Genomic DNA, 15,742 nt, shown 5'->3' with positions numbered 1-15,742 from the left:
AAGATCAAACTATTAGGAAGACTTTATTCAATTCATTGGTATCGTTTGCCCATGCAGTCTTAAAAATATTTTGATAGGTTATAAATACAGGTAATGAAAATGCTATTTCCCCCCACTGAGGACAAAAATTTCTCTCACACCCAAATGCCTCAAATTCTTCCTTTTTTCAGGCCAGCTGTAAGCATTTGCCCGTTTGTGACTCAAACCTAACTAAACAAAATTGGTATGGAGTATCCCCCTCAACTGCCACAGCAAAAACAAGGCAAAATCTATTTCCTTGTCCTGTGTTTGTGGGAGCATTGATAGCTGGTTCTATGCATTCCCCTTTGTAGCATTCTCTGATCACCATGTGTTTAGTTGCTTCTGGATTTTGGAATTGTGGGAGCTCTTGCCACCCTTGTCCTTGTAGGAATTTCTAGAGGCAAAGACCTTCCGACTGCCCTGAGCAGCTGCTACTGCCCTTCGCCTCTGCTTATTCAAACGCTTCAACAGCAAAACATCGCCTTCCGCACTGTCATCGTTATCCTCCTGAAACAAAGAGCTCCCATTCAATACGATAATTATTATTTGGCTAATTTCTCGAATTTGAAAGCAACAAACATCAAGGATACAGACAAGCTACCTACCCCTGGGCAGATAATGCTATGGGCAGAAAATGTCTAATCTTCGTAATTCACAAAATGGGTGATATAAACAGCATAACCAACGAGTTCGTAGATATTATTGTCGCATTATAAAAGTTTTTCTGGGTCTCTACTCATGGCTCAATTGTAGACTGTATTTCTACTCTGAGGTCATGGGTTCGAGAACCCGTGTGGTGTGTGGGTGTGGGTGTAAGAGTGTGTACCTTTCAAAAAAAAAATTTATAAAAGTTTTTCTTCAATTTTTGTCAGTGTATTTAACGGGTTTATGGCCATTCAAAACAATAAAACATTCAGATTGAGCTCCTCTTCATTTAATTGCCCAGAGTTGATACATGCACAGCATAATAGACTTTTGAATGGAAGCTGGTGAACATCCGATACCACATGATTGATGCAAAGGAGTTCCCTTCCAATCACACAAGGGACATAGACGGCACATGGGTGGGAAATTTCATCAACCGGTGAAAGTGGTGGCGCTTCTGGTTAATTATAAAAGATCTAAATCACTTTCAGAAAATGTGAATTTTGTGAATCATTAACTGAACAAACATAAAATAAAATAAAATAAAAAGATGAAAACACATTGAATGGGGCCAACCTACACTACTTTTATTTGTATATCACAGATTCACATATGGTGAGTTGTCACAGACAAACAGCCTAGAAAGCTGATAGTTGGCAGTAATTTGCGAATGGAACACCAATGCTTGCAACAACAACTAGGCACTATATCAAGCAGTAACAAAGTAGCTAAACTTTCTCACATCGAGGCCCAGTGCTATCCAGCAGCCGAAATTTCCAGCATTGTACCTTGAAGGTATTCAGTAGCTGGGTAAACTGGGCTCTACTTACCTGGCCATTTATAGTCCTTCCTGGCAGGCTGTTGGACAACCTGGTATTACCAGATTTCAACTTTTCCCTTCAAACATTCATTTTTCCTCATCTAGAATCAAGAGGGCTATTTCTCCACCAATGCAGTTCTTTTTTATTCTTTCCCAAGCACAAAATAAATCAACCATGGGATATTGCATAAAGGCAGTGGTTGAGAGTCCTCATGGATTATAGTCCCATGGGGATTTACACCATCCATGGGCAGGACAGAGGAGCCCAAACAAGATAATGATGAGCACATGGGCCCCCGTCTTAAGCGGCCAACGATAAACTGTAGCCCCCACAGGGTTAAATTTGTGAGTGCTGAGCTGGGCCTCACTGCATAAATATCACTGCCTTTACCAGCTAAGAAAATGGCCAAGGAAAACAGAGAAGGCCACACAGAAAAGAAAAGTTGGTAATAAGGAATGTATGTATTACTTGTGAGTGGTGCCAAGTCCCAAGCTAGAGAGATTAGGTATTATCAAAAGGTTTTAACTTCACTCTTAAGACAGGAAACATCTCAATCCACAGAAGGCAGAAAACAAGAATGTTTTGAGCATTGTCTCGAAATGGACGAGGCATACCTTTTCACTTGTTTGTAAAGTTTCAGGTTCATTGCTGCCACTGGCTTGATTCTTGTCCATGTCACTCTCGGTGTCACAATTCACGATGTGTTCACACTGTAAGATCCAAAAAGAATAAGTGATACTCTTCTTGATGTATCAATAAACCAGTGCATAAAACAAGAAGAATTGGTAAGGGGGGAAATGAAACAATACACTAAGTTTTAGCAGGGACAAAAAGACCCAAAAGATTATAGTCATGATTCATTTGAATGAACAGTGATAAACAGTCTTATATTATATTTAAATTTCTATATAAATATCTGAGAATGCTTTTAGAGTAAGATCTGAAGGACAAAGAAAAAAAAGAAAAGCAGCTACACAGCTCAATCTCAAAAAGTATGAATACCTTCTCACTTGTTTCCAAAGATTCAGTGTCATTGCTATGACCGACTTTATGAGAACAGTGCTTCTCCTCCATTTCATCATCGGCACCCATGTTGTGCTCATCCTGTAAGACCCTCATAATATAAATGGAAGTCTCCTGGATAAGCCAATAAATAAAGGGAACATGCTAGAAAGATCTCAATACAGTAAGACTGAACTAATGTAGTCACAAGTTTCGGCATGGACAGTTCACAGAAAGGCCAAATATGCTCTGGGCACAATTCATGGGGATGAGGTAATCCTTGTAGATCCCAGTATAAATCTTTAAAAACTCATTTCCAGAGAAAGATCCAGGAGAAGCAAATTACTTTGCAGATCAATATTACACTTTCCAAGAGTGGCACTCATCTGAAGGGACCTTTCACTTTATGAAACGTCAATGGATGTAGTTACATCTACTGAACATGGTAGGTTATGGTCAGATTCCATTTATTGCCACTCGGCCGCAGGACAGAAAATAATCACATAAGCATCCATAACTTAGGGCATTATATCAAAATGAGCATTTTGGTCATTTGTTGAATCATTTTGTTTGTTATCTGATTAACCAATCATTTAACAAGTTGGTAACATACCAAATGCAAGGATTCCAGATTATTGACACTAGTTTTATTGTGTTCATCAGGAACGTATCCTTCTTCTGCATTCTCTTCATTGTCAGAACTTGCAATGTCCTGCTCATTCTCTCCCTCAATGAACTGCATCATGGGGATAAACAAGAACACTTGTAAGAACAAATAGCAAATGAAAATTATTGAAGGGCCTATTTCAAAATAGTACAAATTGAAGGATACATACTGTAACTGATATAACCATGAGCAATTAATCCAGTCCCACCATGGAAAACACAAGAGGACAAAATTTTGACCCAACCAATGTCTTCTGGAAACATAGCCAGTGCATTGTGGTAGTTTCCTTTATATATATATATATATATATATATTAAATCAGCATTGCATTGTGGTCTTCCACAAAAGAACCCCTTGAAAGTTTGGAAAACATACTTCTCTAAGAAATAATGACAGGAAAGAATAGAAATGTACCCCTATGTAAAGTTAAGAAAGAAGGAACCATAAGAAAAAGGAAAAATATGCAGCTGCCTAGGAGGCAGTCACTTGACTTTCTTCTAGTCCATACCTCTAGTAAGTGAATAACACTATCAATGTGCCTAGAAAGTGAATGACTTTTTGATGTAGGACTGATGCATGAACTCAAATATTGGGATAGATTAATTAATAAAAATCACAAAACTTGCTATCATCATCACAAATACCAAGATTCCAAAAGGAGATCATGCATAATTCAAGCCTAGGTTGCCAAGCATCATCCTACAAGACTATTAAATAAAGGAAACTAGGATCTAATGGATGTAGGAACATCTCAAATAGCATAGGGTTAAGTGATGCAGGACCAATGCATGGACTAAGTAACATGTGAGATCAAATAGTCGAATTAAGATATTTAACAAAAAAAATCACAAACACCGCTATATTCATCACAAATACCATGAAAATTAAAAGAAAATCATACATAACCCTGGCTTAAGCTACCAACATTGTAACACAAGATCATTAAATAAAAATGAAACTAGGATCTAATGGATGTAGGGACATCCAATTAGCACAGGGTATAACCTACTTCAAAATAGAAAACCTAATACAACCTAGGGTGAAAATTAGGGTTTAGATAATTTGGAAAAGTAGGAAAATTAGGAATTTTAGGTTTATGGTTAGAGTTTCAGGGATGGAAGAAAGATGTTTTGATATAATAATGGTGGGAAACCAAAAGGGGCATGTGGGATTCACACGTGTGGTCGTACAGTCACACATGTGGCGTGGGATGATGGGTTTAGGTCGGTTAGGGTTTGAATTGTGGATGGGTATGAGAAAGTAGGGTTTGGGAGAAGACGAAGATATAGGATGGAGAGTGAAGAACCTGAAGAAAAAACCTGGATGGGGAAGAAAATAGAAGATGGTGTGGGAGAGATCCCGCACCTCCATTGATAAAGATTAGCCTTGGATAATCTTCCTTCCAAATCGCATGGAAGTATCTTCAAATCGTATAAAGATGGGAGACGAAAGTAAGAGCTTTTCTCTTCTTTGTTTTTTTAATTTTTTATCACAAAATCCAATGGGAGAGAGGTGTGGGAGAGACCCCGCACCTCCGTTGATAAAGATTAGCCTCGGACAATCTTCCTTCCAAATTGCATGGAAGTATTTTCAAATTGTATAAAGATGGGAGAAGAAAGTAAGAGCTTTTCTCTTCTTTGTTTTTTTAATTTTTTACCACAAAATCCAATGGGAGAGAGGTGTGGGAGAGACCCCGCACCTCCGTTGATAGATCCAAGAAGTTTCAAAAATTATAATAACCTCTCTGTCTTGTGAATTTTAACGAAAATAACCCTAGTCTAAATAAAATCAACTAAAACACTCATAATGTGTCCAAATATAAAATAATAAAAAACTAAATCATAAAATATGATAAAGTCTAAAATTGATATGGACGATCAATGATTAATGGCCTGATCATGTGATCCAATGGCCCGACGTCACGTCTCTCCGATCCAATGGTCTGGATCACTCCATAAAGCAGCCCATGTGCATCTTTCCAGTATGGGATCTTCCAGATGCTCGCACATGCACATGGGGTCTTCAGCACGATCACGGGTACTCGCCTAGCCACAGGGAAATCGATGCTGCCCTCCTCCTCTGATATGTACGTAAGGGTGTGCGTGATGTGATGTCCTCATCATTTAGCCTATCTCAAAGGTCCGTCAGAGGCGAACTCTTCTTAACCGAGGAAAGTTGATGATGACATCACATCACGTACACCTTTGCTACATATTAGAGGAGGAGACGGGCCATACCGATTTCTCTATAACTAGGCGAGTACCCATGATCATGTTAAAGACCCCGTATACATGTGCGAGCATATGGAAGACTCCACACTAGGAAGATGCACATGGGTTGCTTTAGGGAGTGATTTGGACCATCGGATTTGAGGGACGTGACAATCGGACTGTTGGATCGCATGTATTACATGATCAGGCTGTTGATCATGGACCATTTTCATCATAAACCCTAGATCTTCACAATCTTCAATTAAACCCAAATCCCTACATTCCCTCCATCCAAAACCCTAATTCCCTTATCCTAGTACCTAACCCTTTAACCCCTTTACCCAATTTACTCCATTAATTACACAGAAATTTATATAGAAACATGGTTGTGGCCTTCTTTTTTTTCTTTTTTTTTTTTTGAAAGATAAAGGGATTTTAATAAGAGGGCACCCAAGATGGCATCACAAAACTTACAGCCCTATCTAGCATAAAGCAAAGAAGCATCTTTCAAAAGCAAAATACAAAAAGTCCAATTGGCAACAAAAGATTTCCCCCTACTAATTACAAACAGTGTTTTAAATAGCTATGCTATGTAGCGTGTAGCTTATGCTACGTAGCATAGTATAGCTTTAACGTTATGTAGCTCATGAAAATAGCTTAAGTCGCATGTAGCCTACGCTACATCATAATTTGCATACGCTACACGCTACGTAGACTATGCTACACGCTATGTAGCTCACATGATGTTTTCAATAATTTGATACATTTTTCCTTTTTCGAATAAAAATTAGCTAACCTTTGTAGTGCTTTCAGTAAAATAATATAAATACAATATTAAATTAGTTTAATTGCTCTTTCTTTACCTTTATGCTTAATCATTGCCCTTTCCTATTACTTTAGGTTGCATTTTGTTGCACCAAATATCATGAAATTTTGTTAAAGTTCATTATTAATCAGTCTAATCTGGCATAGAATATCATGGCATTGGTGCAACCAAGCACCTTGAATTAAAATCTAGACGTTGCGTGTAACTTACGCAACATGCTATGTAGCTTACGCCTCATGCTTTGAAGGGGTGAACGCTGTGCTACACACTATTTGCTATTTAAAACGCTGATTACAAAACCGACTTCCTTAGAAGAATCGTAGTAGTACCGACCATTCCTCTCACCCTAAATAGCCCAAAAAACTGCTAAAATAGCCAACCGCCACTTTGTCCGAGCTTGCTTCAGAATACAAACCCCATGCCCCAACTCCAAAAGGCTATCCACCAAAACAAGCATGCACCACTGAATCTTGAACGAATAGAGGATAGAATCACAACTCTTCTAAGAAAAAGGACAATGGATGAAGAGGTTATCCACTGACTTCTTGATATTTTTACATAAAATGCACCTATTCAGAATCACCATTCCCCTCTTCCTAAGATTATCAATGGTCAACACCCTCTATCTACCAAAAAGCCATCCGAAGGCTATTGCATATATATATATATATATATATATATATATATATATATATATATATATATATATATATATAGAAAATATATAAATAATACAAACAGATACTCCCTATAAAAACTTTGATATAGAAGTCTTTGGCTTATTAGGCACATCCACACAGTTGTTGATGTACTGGAAATCCTTGACTTACTAGGACAAATATGTTGCTTGCCATTTCTTTTATTTTGATGCAGGACAATTAACCACTTGCTCGAAAAGCTCGAACTGATAAAGCATGGCAAATTAATCCCTTTATCTCATAACCCAAGCCCTAAATCCATGGGTTAGGTCCTCGGCCAAACCCTCCTCATGGGCCCCAAATCCATGGGTTCCGCCCTACATGAGCCACCCGTCTCACACGGGTCCCAAACATAGTACTGAGAAAGAATGGTGTCACATACAAGCAGACCACACAACATTAGTTCACGGAGAGCGTATCACGAATCAGGTACCTTTTCAATCTCATCTTGAGCATTTCTTGTAAACCCGCTGGCAGCAAGTTCCTTGTCCAGAAAACCAGTAGATTTCGCTATTGAAGAGAAGCAGGGCCTACCATTTTCTTCAGAGTCTGATCCTGATCCGTCATCCTCGTCGGAATCCTCATGATAACAAAGGTTGAATCTGGAAAGAGGAAAATGCAAAAATACAGGCTAAGATGGAAGCAATCACAGGAAGAGATTTAGCAAATCTTAAGTTTAGTCCCCGATATTTCTTAATTATTTTTAACTTTCTCCTTCTCTTTTCACTACTGTTACGAGTGAGAAGATCCAAACCTTTTTTTTTTTTTTGAAACCTCAAACCTGAATTTATCCACATTAGATCTCTTCAAACACCAAGTTTAGAATTTAGAACTCAGAACCACCTTTTTTTTTGGGTGCATCGGGATGAACAGATTTCCCCACGTTATTGAAAGATAACATTATATTGCACCAGGAGATTGTTTTTCTCACCAAAAGTTGCAAATGTTGTATTTGTTTTCAACTCTTGCATAATCTGTGTCATATGCAATGGATATACCTATCTTGCGATTCTCATTTTGCATATGAAAATCCACATCACCAAAAATTTTGGTTCTGAATACCCAAATGCATTCTTTTTGTGGTCTTTGTGAATGAACTTTCAAGGACCAACCCAAGTAAAAGACAACAAGCTGAAAAATGTATAATAACATAGTCGCAAATAAATAACAGAATGAAGATGCAAACGATTTCACACGTTATTTCAAACCACATCTGGAAAATGCTTAAAGATGCTTTGCAATGTTAGAAGAGGATGTTGAGGAAAACACGCGTGCGCAAAATGTAGTTATATCAATCTATTTGTAATCACGTAGAAGACAATCATTAAATAAATTCAAGGATTCCAGCTACTGACCTTCTACTGAAGAACTTGTAAATGCATTCAACATCACGATCAAAGTACCTGAGACAAGGGGAGGTTTTCAGAAATATAATAATTGCGAGGACGGTTGTTAACAAGTAAATAATGGGCTAACAACTTAGAACATTGGAGGATGTATTACATACATTTGTGCGTTGCGATGCGAAACAGAAACCATTTGAGGGAAATCAATCATTGTAACCTCCTCATTATCATTGATCTATAATAAAACAGTTGAGTCAATTGATTAAAGGTGAGTATAATTATCAAATGATGCATAGCTGACAAATAATCCATAGATTAGCATAGCTGAATATATATTGAGGAACTTATAATGAGGAGGAGGTTGCTTACTAAGGGCTAAAGCTGATAACTATGAACAGGGAAAAAAGAAAAGAAAAGAAGAGTGACCAGCATTGCTCACAACTCTGCACACATGCATGCCCACACACACATGCACACACAAGTACACACACACACACAAAATGCTTACAACAAGTTCACACGTGTTATACACACCCACCTGCACGCACACACACACGTGCATATTGCTTGCAACAACTTCACACACGTGGGGCACACACACATGCACACGGAAAACATAAATACAATAAAATAGCTACATTCCCTATATTTGTATCATATGTTTATTCAAGAAAAAATAACTTGCATAGAAATCAAGCAAAAGCCGTTATGAACTCTTCTATGATGGAGTTACAGCCACATTAAAAATATCATATCTAGAAAAAGAAAATAAATAAATCATGATCTGCTGATGATAACACCCAAAACCAAAAGTCAGGATGACAACAGAATTTCAACAATTCTAAGGAAATGTAAAAAATGGAATCATTTGCTTATCAGAGATAATTGCATACCATAATGTTAAATTCATTGAAGTCACAGTGTATGAGACCATGTTCTGCCAAACGAACAACAAGACCAACAATTGTGTCAAAAACAGTGTCTGGGTTTTCCAATTGCTTTACCTGTACGCTGCATGGAGACAACTCACTGAATCATAAACTGTCATTTTCCAGCAAGCCAACCTCAGAAAACATGTAAGTTTACATAAGGATAAAGAAGAAAACCTACACTTCTGATGCATGTAGAAAAAACGTTCTACATGTAAATCAAACATCCCCTAGTAGCCAAAAAAGGTGGGCTTCGAAATCAAGAGTATTTCAGAATCTTAAAAGGAAATCTTACAGTGGATAACCTTGGACAAGCGACATAATTACACAATGCCTATTGCAATCTACAGCATCTGGAACAGGAAACCCATGCTCTTTTAACGCCTGTGAAAGACGAGAGCAGGTATTACAGAAACATCAATAGAAAGGAGATAGCACCGACATCATATACCAGCAACGTCAGACAACAAACCTTCATAAAGGCAAATTCCTTGAGTGCAGCAAGCCGTGATAGGTAGAGCCAGTTATAACTACTGCGATGCATCAGATAATCACGCTTAGATTTGACAGCCCTGAAAGAGATCCTGCCTAGCCTGTGCAATTTCATTGCCAACACTGTGCCATCTTCTGTAGCGACTTCAAATATATCTTCACATCGGAAATGGATCATCGTAAACATTAATGTAGGTATAAAAAAAACGAGCACCAAAAGTTAGGGTGACAAACATAAAGTAGACAAACGTGTATGTACAAGTAATAGCATGTTCCTATTGAAGCAGAAGGAATTTCTATAATGTTACCTGACTCTTTTCCAACGCCTATTTGGCGACCAACGGACACAAAAACGCCTCTGTTAACCAGGGTTTTAATAGCTAAAAAATCATATCCTAGGTAGGTCAGCCGAAACCCATCGTCTACAGGGAACAAAGAATAATTAGAAGAGGACCAATTGAACCTGCAAGACTAGCTTCTCAAATAGGAACTGACGACTCACATTTTGAGGAGTCATGATGCACCAGCTTGTGTTTGAGCAAGTTCTTCAACACTTTGTATGTGCCTCCATGCCTGTATGTCAATGGAACCATGACTGAGATTGAGAGCAGGAATGTGTGAGTGTGTGTGTGTAGATATATGTCTACACACACACACACACACACACACACACACACATATCTACACACACACACACACACACACACACACACACATATCAAGTGAAGCCACAATGAATCATGGCCTTGATGGAATAGGGATAATGATTATGCCGCTAATGTCCAAGCAACTTTTTGCTTTATAAAAGGAATTTGGAAAACTAATCTATGCACAGATGACAGAACAAAGGTCTTATAATCCTCTTGCTGCATACATAATCTCTTAAACCTTCAATCAATGGTCTACAAATAGATGGTTACAAAAAGAGAATGCAGCAACGGTCCACATTTATCAAAAAATCATCCAATGATTGAAGGGTTAAGATCCTCCCAAATCCGGAAGATTTTTCTCTTATCTATCCAGTCTCACATGCGTGTGGGAACACTAACAATCCACATGTAGCCGCATATGTCAATATGGGATAGCTGCTTCGATCTTATATTTGAATCAAGTGGGAAACATCGTTTAGGTTCTTCTAACCTCAATATCAGCACATTTTACATATCAGGTGGGCCCCGGAGTAACAAAAAAATTGGACATTATGATCAGACTTGTATGTCTTCAACTGCCCATCACATTCACCCCACACATGCCACAGTTACACGTGTGTTGTATGCAAGAGCACCAATTAGATGGTCATCTCAATGCATCTGTCCTATACCAAAAATCAGTCTGGCCCGCTCATCCAGCGAGTGACATATGCACATTGAGTGTGGATTGTTTGCCCCGACCAGATAAATGGACCGATCGGAATTTTTGGCTTAGTAACATTTACCGTATGGGCTATACTATGAACGCTCTGGATCCCACATCCATGTGCCATTGCTCGCACTTGTGATGCATTTGCGTTTAGCATTACTCCTATCTAATAACTCCAGAATCATGGGATCATAGCCCATGAGTCAAACATAATCAAGGCTTTAAAAAAATATCAAATGCAATGTGCACTGTCCAGAGCATGCTCATCCATGAGTCCAGATTTTACATGTGCACAGCATCCGTGTAGCATATGTGTACATCAAGAGTCACAGTGCACACACTAATCTGATACCATTCAAAAGCCAAGAGTAGGAATCCAATCCACAGCAGATTTTCTGAAAGGAATTCTTACTTAAAAAAGAAAAAGAAAAAAGAGGGCTACTTACCTTTCGTGATGAAAATATTAAATTAGAGATCCGCCGTTGAGTTGCTCAGATACAACTGATAGGAAGTGCAGAAGAGCGAGCCCTCAAGATCTGACGGTCTACACGATATGGAACCTCCACAAAGCTGAAGATGAACGGTCCAGATCTAGCGGTCCGCCTAACCACTACTGGAGCAAATGAGTCTAATCACCCCTCTGATTCTACGGTATAAATGGCCTCGGATTACGATCTATGGCTTAAATCGTCTCAAGGACAAGCTAAACGGACAAATTTCTATATACCACTATTCCTCTTTTTACTCTCGTTATTCCTTGATATCTATTCACGAGAGAGCCTTATCCTATTTATATGAAAGGATGGGGAGTTTGGATGAGACCAGGAATTATCTGGTCTTTATCTCTTCTCCTCTTTTTAAATCTAATGATAATGTTTATATGTGTGACATAATTAGACTTGATATGATTAGACCTAAGCCATTTTTTTTCATAGTCGAGTAAGAAACAGACATCCACAACTCTTTCATCTATGGAGGCCGAGTACATTGCATGTTGTGCTGCAGTTCAGGAGTATGTATGGGTTCGCAAATTTTTACTAGGTCTGGGTGTTGTACCGAGCGTTCGTCAGCCTATATCACTGAAGATAGACAATACTTCTTCCATTGATTTGGCAAAGGACCCTAAACACCACCAGAAGTCCAAACACATTGAGATCAAGTATCATTACGTCCGTAATCAAGTGAAAGATAAGAAGGTCACCCTCAGCTACATTTCTACTAAGGAGATGATGGTTGATCCCATGACGAAACTTATAGCAAGAGATCTATTTCAGGTTCACGTTAGAAAGATGGGATTGAGGAAAGGTTGAGTAATATGCTTGTATCTAGTACCTTTGATCTTTCATTAATGAATAATACATTCCATTTATTCGGTATTGAGTACTTATATTAACTAGGTAAGTAGATCATTGGCATTTACCATAAGATTATGTAGAATTTTTTATTTTTTTTTGTCGGCAGGCCGGTCACCCACTCGAACGGGTTGACCAACCTTGAATGTACAAGAGAGGTACATTTGGGGCAATGTTCATACACTGAGGTATGGACTTCTCTTTATTGTGAATAATAAAAGATAAGGATATGAGTGAGTCGTATCCGCCTACAATCTTAAAAGATTGAAGATGAGACTGATCAAGTTGAATAACATAATTGCATCATTCATTTTCATGCAATCAATGTTATGGCCTGAATTAATAGCCAGGTTGTGAGGTTATGAGATGAGTCGCACCTCATGTAGAATAACCTGTGTATTGTAAACCCAACATATACTTAGTATTATCTACTTTACGACGTGGATTGTAGCCACGTGTTGTGATCTTTTACCTACAGATTGCTTTGATTCGATCTAATTATTACAATGTGCAAGTAGCCAGTCCCGTAAGTGACTCTTTGTGTCCTTAGCTACCCTCCTCTTGTGTATAGGAAGATGAGATTCCTCCTCTTGTGTATAGGAAGATGAGATTGAGTGTAGCTACTTTAGTGTACTATGACGAAAAGTTCTTGATTAGCCAGACTCAATTACACTAGGAAAGTAGCTTGATTGATTCCAAATTACACATCTGCGTGGGGATGATCCCGTGACAGCTACACCAAGTTTCTAAAACTATAAATATGCACTTGAAGACTTATCCGCTGGCAGTATCAAGTTATTTTCATTAGACTTTGCAAACAATATATATATATATTTTAAAAAAGCTAAGTATTGTTTTAAATTGATTTTACTCAAAATTTGAGAAAAATCGAGTTTTTAGAATAACTCGATGAGTTAGATAAGTGCGTATGTTGGTCGAGTACTTCAAATCGGGAGTTAACTCTATCCGGTGTGGTCATGCAAACTAGGACAAGCATTGCAAAGCTTTGGTTATTGAGTACTAGTTAGGTAGTCACTTAGTACTTTAACACCTGTGAGAAGATTACGGTGATCCAGCTGGTCCCACGCCTCTGATTCTTTTGATCGCGATGTTTGACTTTGATTATTATTAGGCGAGTTAGATGGACAAATTTTTGTACCTATCCCACAATGTGATTGAGTGGAAGATGTTAGACATAGGCCAGTGGGGCCCACTGGTGGGCAATCACTAGTGGGTGGGTCCCATGAGTTCAGGCCTCTTCCGTTAACAAATGGATTTCAAATTCAAGTCTGAATTTAGATTTAAAAAGAGGAGATAGGGATAAGACTAGATAATTCCTGGTCTTATCCAAACTCTTCATCCTTTCTTATAAATAGGATAAGACTCTCTCGTGAAAAGATATCAAGGTATAACGAGAGTAAAAAGAGGAATAGTGGTTTATAGAAATTTGTCTTTTTAGCTTGTCCTTGAGACGATCTAAGCCATAGATCGTAATCTGGGGCCATCTATACCGTAGAATCAGAGGGGTGATTAGACCCATATGCTCCAGTAGTGGTTAAGCGGACCGCTAGATCTGGACCGTTCATCTTCAGCTTTGTGGAGGTTACATATCGTGCAGACCGTCAGATCTTGAGGGCTCACTCTTCCGCACTTCCTATCATAATCCTTAGTTCCTTACTACTTAGATAATCATATCTGTCTGACTATTAGTCATAAAAGGTGGTAGAAAGAATATCATCAATGGCCACAACACAATGGGAGAAGGTTCGCAGATCAGAAAGGTAGAGTGCCCTGATCATTTCTGAAAAGTGACCCATCCAAGATTGGACTAACACCTCAAATGAACAGCCCTGATTGCTGAACTGCCATGGTGCGCTTCCTTTCTTTGTGCAGCACATGGCATTACAGCTACAATAGGATGGGAGAAGGTCCAACAATCAGAAAGGTAGAGCACTCTGATCAAGTCTGAAAAGTGGGCTGTTCAAGATTGGACTGACCCACCAATTGAACCACCCGGATTGCTGGATTGCTGAACTGCTGTGACGCACTTCCTTCTTTTGTGCAAGACTGAGACATGGCATATATAATCCACATTCTGTGAGAACTTAGAGAAGTTTGTATAAGAAAGCTTGCAACAGGACATGTAAAGTGTCCCAATGTACGTAGTCTGCAAAACTGCACCCCAGGGTCCAGTAATCCAGGCCATCAATCTGATAATGGGGGGTGACCTAAACTAAAAATCTACCTGATTGGAGCACTCTAACCATTTGGTCAGTGGCCTACAGACACACTTTTAAGTAAAAACAAAGCGCATCAATTGTCTGAAAAAAAGATCAGATGGCTAGGGAAATCCAATCTGGGAAACTTCCAACCCATTCATGGCCAATCAGATAAGCTGACAGAAGCCCATCAGGAACACCTTATAAGTAATCGCAGAAAACCCTAATTTCAAAACAACCCCAATTCAGAAAAAGAAAAAGAAAAAAAGGAAATAAAAAAAGAAATAAAGGGATCTCAAAGAAGTTAAAAAAGGCACGTACTTGAGACCAGCGATTCGATCGATGAGCTCTGCTGGTACAATTTCATGCTGAAATTCAATAAACATCCATTTTCAGAACAAACAGAGTAAAAATTCAACAATTACAGAAAACTAGCCAGCATTCATATTGATGGAAACCGTTTTCGAATCTACGAATTTGCACGAAAAACATAATCCTAGAAATTCTACTCTATAGAAAGAGAGAACGAGAGAAGGAAAGAGGGAGAGAGAACGGACGTTTCTCATTCCCATCTCGACGGCAGTGAGAACCCTAAAATCATCTTTCGTAAGATATCTGAGAACGTTAACGTCGAGCTTCATGGCTTCTCTCTGTTACTGAAGAAGAAGAAGAAGAAGAAGAACGAGGCCGTTTTTATAGTTGGTGAATCACAACACCCGCCAGAACTCGCTCTGTAAACTAGGGTTTATGGCCTGAGGTTGCTGGCTACTGAGAAGTTATGGTGAGGAATTATATGATACAAGTCCGCGATCTTTCAACAGTACACGTGCGTTTTCGATTCTAACCGGTGGAGCTCATATTTTTATAATCTGGACCGTTGATCTGTTGCGTCCCACCGTGGATGGACTATTTAGTAAAAATAAAAAATAAAAATGCTTGATGAGACTATCTCAAACTTACTACTAATGGCTGATGGATAAGTGGTTAAGATTAGGTTTACAAGGATGGGACACGAATTGCCTACCACGCTCGTTGCTGGGGAGACCGGGCAACAAAAACGCTATGCGGGGGGCCAGCCTAATGTTTGTGTGACATCCAGTCCGTCCATCAGTTGATTTATATCATGATAGAGTGTGAGCCCAAAAATATATTCAA

The 15,742-nt window shown here is 38.7% G+C and overlaps 1 protein-coding gene across 1 annotated transcript; it reads right to left on the bottom strand.

Moving 5' to 3' along the window:
• LOC131240294 (uncharacterized) lies at positions 1–15,352 on the bottom strand. Its single transcript, XM_058238430.1, has 14 exons — positions 15,145–15,352; positions 14,909–14,955; positions 10,160–10,230; positions 9,966–10,079; positions 9,638–9,813; positions 9,461–9,549; positions 9,130–9,247; positions 8,398–8,471; positions 8,246–8,293; positions 7,324–7,492; positions 3,103–3,225; positions 2,490–2,591; positions 2,102–2,197; positions 1–528 (listed from the first exon to the last, which is right to left on the bottom strand). The coding sequence occupies exons 1-14, from the start codon at positions 15,226–15,228 to the stop codon at positions 343–345; spliced, it is 1,497 nt and encodes a 498-aa protein (XP_058094413.1). The 5' UTR covers positions 15,229–15,352; the 3' UTR covers positions 1–342.
• Between the last annotated feature and the right edge of the window lie 390 nt (positions 15,353–15,742).

This window comes from Magnolia sinica, chromosome 3 (genome assembly GCF_029962835.1).
Source record: "Magnolia sinica isolate HGM2019 chromosome 3, MsV1, whole genome shotgun sequence".
Lineage (NCBI taxonomy): Eukaryota > Viridiplantae > Streptophyta > Magnoliopsida > Magnoliales > Magnoliaceae > Magnolia > Magnolia sinica.
This window is presented reverse-complemented; position numbering and strand designations above follow the sequence as displayed.

Bases quoted from the DNA above. Each gene is read 5' to 3' on its own strand.
- LOC131240294 (XM_058238430.1), bottom strand. From the start codon at position 15,228: ATGAAGCTCGACGTTAACGTTCTCAGATATCTTACGAAAGATGATTTT. The intron at 14,956-15,144 runs GTCCGTTCTCTC...ATTGAATTTCAG, and splicing joins TCGAGATGGGAATGAGAAAC to CATGAAATTGTACCAGCAGA. The intron at 9,248-9,460 runs GTAAGATTTCCT...GTCTCCATGCAG, and splicing joins CTTGTCCAAGGTTATCCACT to CGTACAGGTAAAGCAATTGG.